The sequence below is a fragment of the Nipponia nippon genome, unplaced genomic scaffold (genome assembly GCF_047370975.1).
Source record: "Nipponia nippon isolate SJK-2023a ecotype South Korea unplaced genomic scaffold, ASM4737097v1 scaffold_1, whole genome shotgun sequence".
Taxonomy (NCBI): domain Eukaryota; kingdom Metazoa; phylum Chordata; class Aves; order Pelecaniformes; family Threskiornithidae; genus Nipponia; species Nipponia nippon.
In genome coordinates, this window is record NW_028262290.1 from 118,882,108 (window position 1) to 118,894,181 (window position 12,074).

A 12,074-nucleotide genomic window follows, 5' to 3' on the forward strand; every position below is an offset into this window, starting at 1 on the left:
CGAGCATCATAAATTTTCTGAAGAGGTGATTTAAAATGAGCTCCAATTGACTATTCTCAAAGTTAGGAAAGAAACATAAAACAAATTGAACACAGCGTTACTTATACAAAACACACAGAAACGTTTGTTAGTAAGAGTTAGTATAGTGGCAGAAGCTTTGTGAAAATACACTCAAATTTGAAATTTTTTAATTGGTATTTTATTTATTCATTTTGAGTGGGACTTTAATATAAGCAGTACTACTGAAAGTATGGTTTCTCCCAGTGGAAGCTGTGAGTCCATAAGAGGATTTTCTGGTATACCCATACTGATATGACCATGCTGGCAGGCCTTTTCTGGTGTAACTGGGGCTCTGCAACTGTTAATATGGGATACTTCCATTACTCAGTTATTCAGCAGTGCAAGTTTGTTCTGGATCAGAATTAAATGCTTGGTTTCATGACTGTCAAATTAGCCACTGTGGGAAGATAGATGATACTTTATCTGACATAATGCATTTTAGTAGAAAGTTAAAAAGTCCATAAGAAATTTTAAGCAGTTTTAAAGTGTGTGAATGAATTCACACCAGGTGACTAGTTAATATTGTGTAGTTGTGAGTATTTTACTAAACTGTATTTAGTACATTTTCAAACTAAAGCTTCACTCTATATTCTGATGTATCATTCTGATATTACATTTTGAATATAATCCATCTGGGGCAAGTTCTAGCCCCACAGTTTCACAGTTGACTTAAGTTTATCTATGACTGTGCTGCCACCAGAAGTTTAGGGATTCCTTGTCACCTCTCAGAATATGTGTTCCCACCACCTCCTTTGTGTTGGCTCAGCTGTTTTTGTGGCCACAGCATTGGTGTGATTAGCCGGTTGGTCAGAGGGAAACAAGAAAACTGGTGAGGGGTTTTTGGAGAACTTTTTGTAGGGCATGTCTTCAGTTGAATGGGTAAACCGATTCAATTCATCCTATAGCCACACGATCACCAGAGCCAAAGCAAAATACAGCCAGGATAGCATTGCCAGAATAGAGCAGGATTAAGCTGATGGTGGAAGTACATCCTAGTGCATTGTGAAGATTTCAGAGTGCCCTTTGGCTCAATTACAGTAAAGATAATTAAAAATAATGAGAAGTGATGCTTCAAGAATGTTTCCCTCAAACTGCAGTGCCATATTTGCTTTACAGTTATGCTCAAATCAAGAGAAGAAAAATCATTGTATTGCACACACAGGCATTGAAATTGAACCAGAATACACTAGGAACTTTTAAAATTATTATTTGAGTATTATGACAGTTCCTTGAGTTTCACTGTTAGTGAGATAATAGAGTTTAGAGGTTAACTAGTGCTTTTGATTTCTCAGAACTTTATAAGCACCTGATTTTAAATATGATCTCATGATAGAAATATTTTTAAGTTAATAAATTTTTTTATTTTGTATTTTGCAGTAATATTCAACACATGAGGGAACAGTTTGATGCACTAGGTCTGTCTTTTACATGGGAAAGGGTAAGATTTTCTTTTTTAAGGGATGCTGCTTTATGATGGAACATTGAAAAACATAGAATTTCACCATTTTATTTATGGCAATTTAGAGGTCTTTGAAAGTGACCTGTGTAAGTTGTTAAACTGTAAAATTACACTTGAAAAAAAGTGGGAAATGGAGCTTCTCTCAAGCTTCTTATCAAACTTCTCTTACTTTTGACATACTGACGTCATCTGACAATCTCAAGGTTTAGGAGAATCTTTCTTTAAAGTAATTTCAGTTTTGCATTTCAATTTTTCTCTCTGCTTTTTCAGCTCTTTCAAAGTAGCAATTTTCTGTGTTAGAAGTTAGGCAATAGTCTAAACAGATATTTATGAAGCAGCATGCCTTTGTTTTAAGGTATATATGTTTTGAGGAGTGCTTTTTTCAATGTGTATGTTTTTATAATATACTCAAGGGTTTAAAGCTAGTAACTTGAAATAGTGGTTTGGTTATGTTATTCTAAATTTGAAGTGTAAGTCTGCATTTTCGTAGGTGTTCATTGGTGTACTGTTTTGGAAAATAGAAATTTTATTTAAAACGCTAGTGCTTGAGAATCAGGTGTTCACCTTAAAAACCTTACCAACATGATCAGACGTAAGCTAATGTCATTTTGAAGATAAAAAAGAAATTAATTTTTGAAGCAATTGTAGGGTTATTGCATTTATCAGTGAATCAAAGTCAGTCACTACCTTTATATTCTCAGCAATAACTGTTGCTTATCACCTTAATATGATTCTGAATAGAGTGATGGAGATGCTAATCTTGGATTTTTATAGAAGTATTGTAGATCCGAAAAGGAAAAGGATTAGTTTTCTGGCAGTCTGAGACCTGCCATCTGTTTTCTTTAATCTTGAAGGTGAAGTTGTTTATTTGTATGTCTTACGTCTGAAAACCATATTTCATCGTGTCATATATATGGCAAGATTTTCAGTATAAGTCTTTTTAGTAAGGTTTTTCATTTTCTTGATAGCCAAAAAGTTGCTCTGAAAATAAAAGGTTTGTTGTGGAAGGTTTACTGCACACATCCTTGACAATTATTTTCTTATATTTAAAACTGTTAGTATCTCAGAGATTTTCTGTATGTGTAATACAGCAATACTTCAAAACAGTGAAATCGTATGTGTAGGCTGTATGATGGAACACACCAGAGTTGAATGTTGCAGAGTGCCTTTCAAGAAAATTGAGAAAATTCACTTCTGTATATGGACTTTTGTTTAACCCTTCCATTCTGAAGAAGAGAGAGAAAATTGACAGTACTGAAAACCATGGCAGGAAGTATAAGTATATAGGGGAAGGTAATTTCTCATCTCTGTGCCTGTTCTTTGAGGCTTACCTTCATTTTTCTAGTAAACCATGTTTTGGTTAATGAACTTTCAGAAGTCTCTGAATACTTGTGGTAGGGGCTTTGATGCTCTACAACTAAGTTAATTTGAACAGTTGTGTAATTAAAATTATTTAGAATGCTCTAAGGGCACATAGTTTGTGGTTTTGAAAGGTAAGATTTTAAAACAGCTAAAAAGTGTTCCTTGAAACACAATGAATTTTGGAGTTTTCACTCCTTAGCTTATTAGTTAAGTTTTATTTTACCTAGAAAGCCTGCCTTACTAACTGGCGTAAGAGTGACCTGAATGGTAACCATTAGAAATAGATATGTTTATTCATTGCAAAAAATGTATGATGCCTGAAATATATCTGTATTACATGATCTCCAAATGCACAGATATTTGAGCTATCCGTGAAAGAACTCCCTTTGGAAGCAGAACAGCTAAGCTGTGGCAGAGTGTCTTTTCCAGGCTGATAAAGCCTGCTTCTCTGCAAGGCTAATTAGGCTGGGCAGAGCATCTTCTGCCTCATCTGCACTACTTCTGGGCTAACTCAAAGCATCCTTGCACAGCAATGCACTGCACTGTGCAGGTACTTATCTTAAAAGTGAGCTCTTTGAGGTAAGGAATTTTTTTGTTATTCTGTACTTGTATGACACTAAATCAGTGGCTTACAAAATACTCTGACAATGCAAACAAACCCACTAATGTTAGTCACTCCTATGAAAAATGCAAGAAAAACACTTTTTATATGGGTTAGTCTAATTAACCTAGACTATTGTACAAAACAGGAGTTTGTTTTTAATGTAATTTCATTGGTGTTGCTTAAATGTGCTCCTTCATTGTGCTAGAGCATAGTACCTAGCAAATATATGCTGGAAGAAAGCCATTCCCCTACCTTAGATCCCTTTTTAAAGTGCGAACCTTTTATATTAACTGTCTCTGTCCTATGTGGCCAACTTAGAGTATATGCCTAGATGATATGAAGGAAACTTAAGTAAATTTTACCATTTTACAAATGTTAAGGGAAAAAAAGTGGGGAAATAATAAAAAGTACATTTTTAATACCTCATGCATGTAGCTGTGCTGAAGAAGCTGACTGCTTATAAAGTCATGTCTGGTGTTCAAGAAAGTACTGTCCAGGAATATGAAGACTAGTTATAGTTTTATTGCTTGGTAAAATCATGATGAACAAATCCCAGTGCACTGGGATACTAGAATTTTCCTTTTATTTATCTGGTTTTTTTTTCATTGTTCTCTCTGTCTTACAAATCAAAATGCAAAAGTATTTTTATGTTGTAATAGTCAGTGAAATCACTTAACCAGTAAGGCACCACAAATAAGGCATTATGAAAAGCTAATTAGATTGTTTCAGAAAGCCAGGTTACAAAGACACTTGAAAATTATTCTCCTAAACAGAAAATGTAAGCAAACTAAAAACGTAATTAAATGCATAAAATAGCTCTGTAAGTACTTTGCTTTAGAGTAGTTTTGAATACTAATAGTGATCTGATATTTTTTCGCTGAAACGTGTAGGTATTTTAAGTGCCTCAAGTAATAAATGTTGTATTTTTAAATCACTTTGAAAATGGTATGATTTGGGGGAGAGATTTAAAAAAAAATAATGAGAGAGAACATTTCTATCCTGAACATTTATGTTTGTCAGATCCAGGGTTAAAAAGCTGCAGTTTGAGGATGGAAGAAATATCTCTGAGAGACATTAAAAACACCTGGAAAATAAAAAACACAGTAGTTAAGTTTTGGCTTTAAGATAACAATAATTTGGGCATTCCTGGTGATCAGATTTCTCCAAAATACCAGCCCAGACAGCATAGCAAACTGCCTGCCACTTCTTTTAAACATGATTTTCAGGGGAATTAGGCAATATCATTTTCAAAGATTCATATAATCAGCAACAAGGGATGGAGAGCATATAACATTTTTCCTTTCTTTTGCTCAGGAGTGCTGTCAGACTGAATGCATGTTCCCAGTAAGCCATCAGTTCACCACTATATTATCAATCTGTAACTTTCTTCTTGAAGGTAGCTCGTGCTGCCAACATTTTTTAGTCTTTTCAATTCATGCATGCCAAGTGACATAATTTTTTGCATAAGAGTAATGTTCCCCTTCTGCTCTGTACGTTAAAAAAGATGAAATCTTTGGTACGTTTTCTTTGTGTGGATATTTTTCTGTTTAGTTTTGAAGTTGTCATTCTTGTGCACTGCCTGAGCATGCATAAAACTGTAACAGTAGACAGAGCATTACCTATTAAATTTTCTTTTTATCCACATATCACTGATAATCAGTCACTCTACTTGTAATTAAAAAAGGAAACCATTGATACAAGGCTACTTTTTTGCAGGAAAGATACTCATGCTCTAAAATTCAGGCACTGCATGACATTTCTATTTGTAGCTAATAAAGCATGAAACTACGGGCCTTTGAAATACAAATATTCAAATGAATTTAGAAATGTAGTTTGGTCTAGCTCTAAACCTCTGAAAATCAAATAATTATACTTCCAGATGAGGTGGTACATGCCCTTTAATACCAAAATAGGCAAATAATTGATTAAAGACTGTTTAATCTTCCAAATAGATTTTGAAAAAATTCATTCAGACTTTTTCTCCTTATCACCTTTTTAATAAGTATCAAGGGCAACATGACTGTCTTCAGGATAGCATAGGACTATCCTAGAAATAAAACTATTAGTAATAAACTAGGAAATTACTTCTCTCTAGTCTAATTATATGTTATTCACAAAAGCTGGTGGATCTTACAACAAATAAACGCTTTTCTGCAGCTCATAAATGTTACTTTTATTTAAAAAAAAATAGCCATGAAGTGGCTTGCAGATGTAACCTTATTAAAAACCAAACAAACAAAAAACAGTTTTAGGTTCAGAGCTACGTAATAGAAAGTTGTGAGAAGGGAACAGATTTAGAACAAACGATGAATTATAAAACAAGGCATTTGAAAATTAGTTTTCCTTTTATTAATGGCCAAAATTTTCCATCCAGTTTGGGATTTTTGTTTATCCAGGATTCTCTACTGCTGGTTTTCCCATATTTTTGATAGCTGGAGTTTGTTTATCAGATTTTTTAATAATGAATGGCCCCTTAACCTTAACATGAACTGATTGCTTCCCAAGTCGCACTGCTGTCAAATCTAAATTGTAATACTGCTATTTAGTCTGTAACTGTGAATTTATTTGCAAAACTAAGTAAGATACTAACCCCTCCATCATGCTGTTTGCTAGGAACAGATTGCTGTGCTACAATAAAGGCATTAAGCAAGGTAGTTTTTGGTAAGGGTAGGGATCTTTCTTTTATATACCTTGGCAATATCTGCTCTTTTTAAAAGGAGACCACTTTAAAAGGTGGTTCGTTTTAATGATTTGTTCTAATAAATGGGTGTCATTCCTGTAGGACTAAGGAGCAGTAACAGTAACCAATGATAAAGATGCATTTTGGTGACAGTATCGGATACTCCTTTTAACTAGCAAGCTGACAAAAGGAAAAGGGAAAATGGTTGGGGGGAAGATGGAGATGCTGTCCCTCCCATTTCATAGTGCCTGCTGAAATGCTGGGGCGATGGGTGATCACATCATCTGTCACAGAGCACTGAAGAGCACATGCAGCAGACAGCTGAGCAGCATATTTCGTATTTGTAAAAAGGGTTCTGACTTTTAATATATATTTTCTTTTTGGAGAAAATATGCTAATATCCTGTTTATAGATACTCACTGAACTGCTTTATGATATGGGGTTCTGTATGTATGCTGTTATGCGAGTGCTCAGCTCACAAATGAGAAGCAGAAGGTTAGGTGTTTCGGCAGTGTGGAAGGGCTCCATCATGCTATTTTGCAAACCCTTTTATAAACCCTTTTCTGTATTTCTGAGTTACGTCAGTTCTGTTAATGCACTGCAAATCTTTGTCATGCTCATAAAGTATAAATAGAAATGTTAATGTTCACCTTAGTTTAAGCATGATAGCAGCCTAATGGAAACATTTTACCAGACATTATTTATTTAATCAAGATCAGTAACTGGCATACATGGAAAATTATTTTTCACCATAAGTCTTAATGTGCTAAACCATAGGAAAAAAAAAAACCAACACATTTTGAGATTGACAAGAGGTTGCTGGCTTGTCATCAGCAGCTCATTTCACTTGGTAGTGATGTAATTTCTCTTTCTTCGTTAACTTCAAGTGTTACTTCATACCTTGATGGTTATAAAGTTAAATGATGAGCTTGAGTGATCTTTTTGCAGCTCAACTACCATGCAACGAATTTTCTTCAGTGATAACAGTCTGCATTTCTTTCTAAAAAATGTCAATTTACAACTTGTGAGAGAGCATGGACATGAGAGAATCTGTTCCCAGGAGTTAGCTTGTACCGTCTCCTAAATGTGTCTGTTTAGACTGAGAGACGTCATCTCTCTTTGTTTCAGTTAACAGGCATCTGCCGTTCAGGATCAAAAGGACAAATCTCAGTCCATTTTACTATTTTTATTTGACAACTCACTGCAGTTGTCTTACCCGTTTGCCTCTTGCTCACATAATCTTATATTGTACCAAAAGGGATTGTCTCTCTCCTTTTGTGTCTCTGATACTACAGTGATGAAGCTCTGTTGCCTGTAGTGGCATCACACTGGCAGAACAACTCCACTGCGTGGAGAAGCAGGGAAAAAAAATTATTAACTGGATATTGTTTAGTTGGAGAGATGGAAATCAGGCTTTTATCAAGTGTTTTTTTCAGTGCAGAGCACAGGGGTTTAATCAAGCAATGGCGAAGTCTTCACATGCTATGCTGAAAACTTGCCATTAAATGTCTCTTTCTGGTCTTGAAAGCCTCTTGTACACACTTCTGAGGCGTATCTATTCAAAGGTCATATTAATTGTTCGAAGCGACGTTTCAGCACTGGAATATAAAGTTGTAGAAGAAGAACAAAATTTTTATGCTAGAGGGTTTCAGATGACATTTGAGTAGCAGATGATATTGCTGATGTCGTGTGTAGTGGGAGGCTCAGATGATGGGAAAGCCTGGGTGAAAGACATTTCACATTTGGAGCTATTTCAGGTAGTTGATAACTATTTGCAAACGGAATAAATTTTATCAGTGGCTTGCTATCAGCTCTGTAACTCTAAAATCAAGAGAAGTTCCTGTTGATTTGAAGTTCAGTGTAGGAGTCATCTTCTACTTCAATAAGTACAAATGTGGTCAAACAGAAAGTTTGTAGAAATGTTTCTTCTTTAAACAAGTGCAAGTTAAACAGGAAAGCTGTTGAGGAGAGAAATGTGATCTGTTTATTGTTACATATTTATGATGTAATAAGAGCTTAAATACTGAGTTACACAGTTGTTTTCACTTTGGCCAAACTTTAAAATATGTGGGTGAAAGTGTTTGTGTATCCATTGTTCCTGTAAAACACTGTGTTTGCGTAAAGAAAACTGGGAGCCTATAATCATGTAATCCTATAGTCATCTTTACATATTGAGATGTTTATTTGAACTGCAGTTTGTTTTTTTAAGAACAAACATTTAAAATATGGAACTTTGTAAGCAGGTGATAAGTAGGTTGTTTAATTATTAGAGTTCACTAAAAACTTATAAAATGTTTGCAAGTTTAAAAAAGCTATCCATTATATTGTCACCTGCTGTTCTCTTAACTCCCATTCCTTCTTCTTATGTTGTCTTTTGTTTTTATGTCTTTATTTGCCTCTTAACAATCCCCCTCATTTGTGACTTTCACGACTCTTTCTCCACACGTTAACCCAGAGCATTCTCCTACCTTGAGCTGGCTTGCCTTTTAAAACGGTCGCTTATTTGACCTTTGATTGTGAGATATCCTTTGCACGTCTTTCATCTTGAAGTTTAGAGTCTTACCCCGTGTTCCCTCCTGTCTGCCCCACACGCTCTATCTGCCAACAGCCTCGGTTCCTCAGTGCTGTTCTGCTGTCCGCCTGTATCGGCTGCTTCAGCTGCAGGCTCCTCCAGCCTACTCGCTTCTCTGCAACCAGCTCCCGGCTGCCTCTCAACAGTCGACAGTCTCTGTTACTGCTTTTCATTGCTGAGCAACAGAGGAAAAGGCAACGTGGCTAAGATGACTTCTTTGATAGAGTTCTACTTTCTTCTGGTTTTGCTCTTTCCCTGGTCAGGCAGCTGTGGTCATTTCCATTCATCTTCTGTTTGTGTATCTATCGGCACTGATTTTACAGGGTTCTTATATTCCATGTTAACAGGGGAACTTTTCTTTGCACATCAAACCCGGACAAAGCCCATGTTCTCTGGTTTTGTGTACAGGTGAATATCACTCATTATAAACTTTACCCAAAACTGCATTTATGTTTTCTCTGTGGCATGTGTTACACACTCCTGAGTTAATTGTTTAAGTTAAAATGCCATAAGAAAATACTAAGAATATCATTCAGGAATTTTTATTTTATTTCATTTCTGCAGGAAGTAACCACTTGCTTACCAGAGTACTACAAATGGACACAATATCTTTTTCTTAAGCTTTTTGAAGCTGGGATAGTGTATCAAAAAGAGGTAGGTGCAAACTTTGACCTTTAATACTTTGCAGGTGCACTAACTCAAGTCACTCATTATGTCAGTGGCACATTTCTGGATTCTCCATTCACATTCATTAAGTGGATAGGTATTTATTGTGCTCTATTGATTTTAAATCACTGTAAAATATAATGAATTTTATATACAAATGAATTTTATATACAGGTAAATTTTATATGTAACTAACTAACATGAATAGGTAATGTAGCAAGTCACATCAGAAATGTTTATTGTCAGTGATTTACATTGAAGTGCAGGATCAGAAAATAGCTACTATTAGTTTCTTTCATGGCTTTAATATAGAATCTTCTAGGTCTTAAGTTCCCTCTCATGAAAACGTATAAGATAATGTGATCATTAGAGGACTCTCTTCAGCAGCAAGATTATTTAACTGCAGAACATTACTGTGATGTTGTCTCAGAACTGATAGGATTAGATAGGATAGTTGGAGATTATGTGCCTAACCATCCAATTCCTGGGTCCTATTTGTGGTCTCTAAAATATTACAGAAATATTAGATGCTATGAGACTATCACAGCTGTTTTTCTGTTAGAGTATATTAAGAAAATATTGACCTTACAATATTTTGTAAATAATATATATCAGGGTATCTGAAAAGGGAAGGGTTCAGTTAACTTCTTAAGCAGGAGGTGAAACAAAGATGTTAAATGAGCATTCCAAAGAACTCTGTCTATAGCCAAGGCAATGCAGTTCCAAAATACCTGAAGAGCTGCACCTAAACAAAGCTGCAATTTAGTGAGTGTTTCTAACTTAAAATGGAAACTAAGATTTCTTAAATATGCTTTGACATTTCGTTTGTATTCTGTAGAAACCAGGAAACTCCATGGGATATAATTAGGGATGTACTGTAATTATTCTCTGAACCCTGAGAAAGAGGTTGATGGTGAAAGGTGGCATTTGGAATGGCAGGGTGTTACTGAGCTACTTCTCCTGTTTCCATAGGCAAGATGTATTCAGAGATCTTAAATGACAACCAGCAAAAAGATTCAATATTTGATATGTCCTAAGATGCTGGGTTTGGGGGGGTTATTTTTTTTTTCCCCTGTAATTATTTTCTATGTTTGTAATAAAAAGTTAAACCCCTAGCTTTGCCATAACTTATTTTTGTCTGTAAATTTGTTTGCTTGACAAGTGATCCCAGGTGAATCTGAAAAGTACAAGGCTTATTGCTTCGTTAGAAGCAGTGTTGATAGACAAAACAGATTTTGCATGCAGGCTCCCAGTACTGTGGGATCCTGGAGGTGTTTGGGTACCAGTGATTGATCTGCTTCCCTCTTAAAAGCCAAGGATCAGTTTGAGGACTTAAATCAGCATCTGTCGACCTGTAGGGGATGTAATCTCTGGTGGATATAAACCAGTTGCTTTTTGGCAGGAAACAGATGGCAGAGATAGCCCGTAACCCTGGGTCCCTTCAAACAGTCATATAAACTTAAAGCATATATTTATCCCATGTCTTCAGCCTACCTGCAATATATGTTAGGCAGTACTTTTGCACATGTTGAAGTCTCCTGTCTTACAATTTCATTTTGGATACAAGGAGATAATTCATAGCCTTACTGTGGTGATAAGAGTAATATAGAGCGAGTGTTAGTCTAGGTAACGCTCTGTTCCAAGAGTATGTGTGTCTGGCCAGAAATTACCCTGGTAGTGAGAGACAGACTCAATATGTCCGGGAGCTGGAATTATGAGAATTAACAATCTCTGTCTGAGTGCTGCAGCATCCATAGAGGACATCTTTATTCACTGTAGCAAAATCCTCTCTCGTCTTCCTGCAATACTGATCTAGTCAATGTACTGTAGAGGTTATTGACCTGGCCAGATGGTGGGTGTCGTATTCAGGTTGAGATTAATTTCTGCCTAGACTCTATTGATTATTTTGATTAGGTATCTGTAGACTGTAGTGGAACCATAGACACCAGACCTGGAGATAGATACTTATGCTATAGATACCTGAAGTTAGATGGGATGAATCCTATCTTAAAAGCATATGGTCTACATTGGTGTAGTGAGGAGACCTAAATTGATACACTTTTGCGTTGTGCTCTCTTTGTGTAGATGACATTTAGCAGCTTCCTGGGGCCATAGTTTCAGAGGCCGTCATTGTCAAGAAGTTGCCTGTGTGAAGTGCAAGTAGGAACTGAGGATTTAATGTAATATCCAGGTTCTGGATATTAGTCAAAAGGCTGTGAGAGATGGAAGGAACAAAATGCAACTCTAAAAATTCACAGACAAAAACCTTTCAGCTACTGATTTCTTCAATGCGTATTTGCTTTGTTTTGCATGATTTATTTAGATAAATCATCCTGTTATGAATCATGAGAATATGTTATGCTAAATAATTACATTCATATAGATCAGTTACCTTCTAAAATTTTCATCATAAATTTGATCCAATATCATCAAAACAGAAACAGTACTTTTTTCTCAACTTTGAGTCATAGCTGGTTTAATATTGCATATGCTAATACTGCTTTATGCAACTGGCATTTTATTATTTCTTAATATTATCTGTTTTATCTCTCTTTAGCTATTATTTTAACTTCATAGTGGTATGGGGTTTTTTTCAGAACTTATAAATTAAAAGATCATTACTTTAAAGCCAACTTCTTAATGTGTTGTATCAGTACTGAAGAAGTTGTGT

General features: G+C 35.5%; 1 protein-coding gene across 2 annotated transcripts in view; it reads left to right on the forward strand.

The window, feature by feature from the left end:
* LARS2 (leucyl-tRNA synthetase 2, mitochondrial) overlaps window positions 1-12,074 on the forward strand; it is an 88,681-nt gene that overhangs the window by 18,090 nt on the left and 58,517 nt on the right. For both annotated transcript variants that reach the window (XM_009464466.2, XM_087769231.1), the window contains exons 5-6: window positions 1,438-1,498; window positions 9,302-9,391. In XM_009464466.2, coding sequence (XP_009462741.1) covers window positions 1,438-1,498; window positions 9,302-9,391 — 151 coding nt within the window. The remainder of the gene's footprint in view (window positions 1-1,437; window positions 1,499-9,301; window positions 9,392-12,074) is intronic.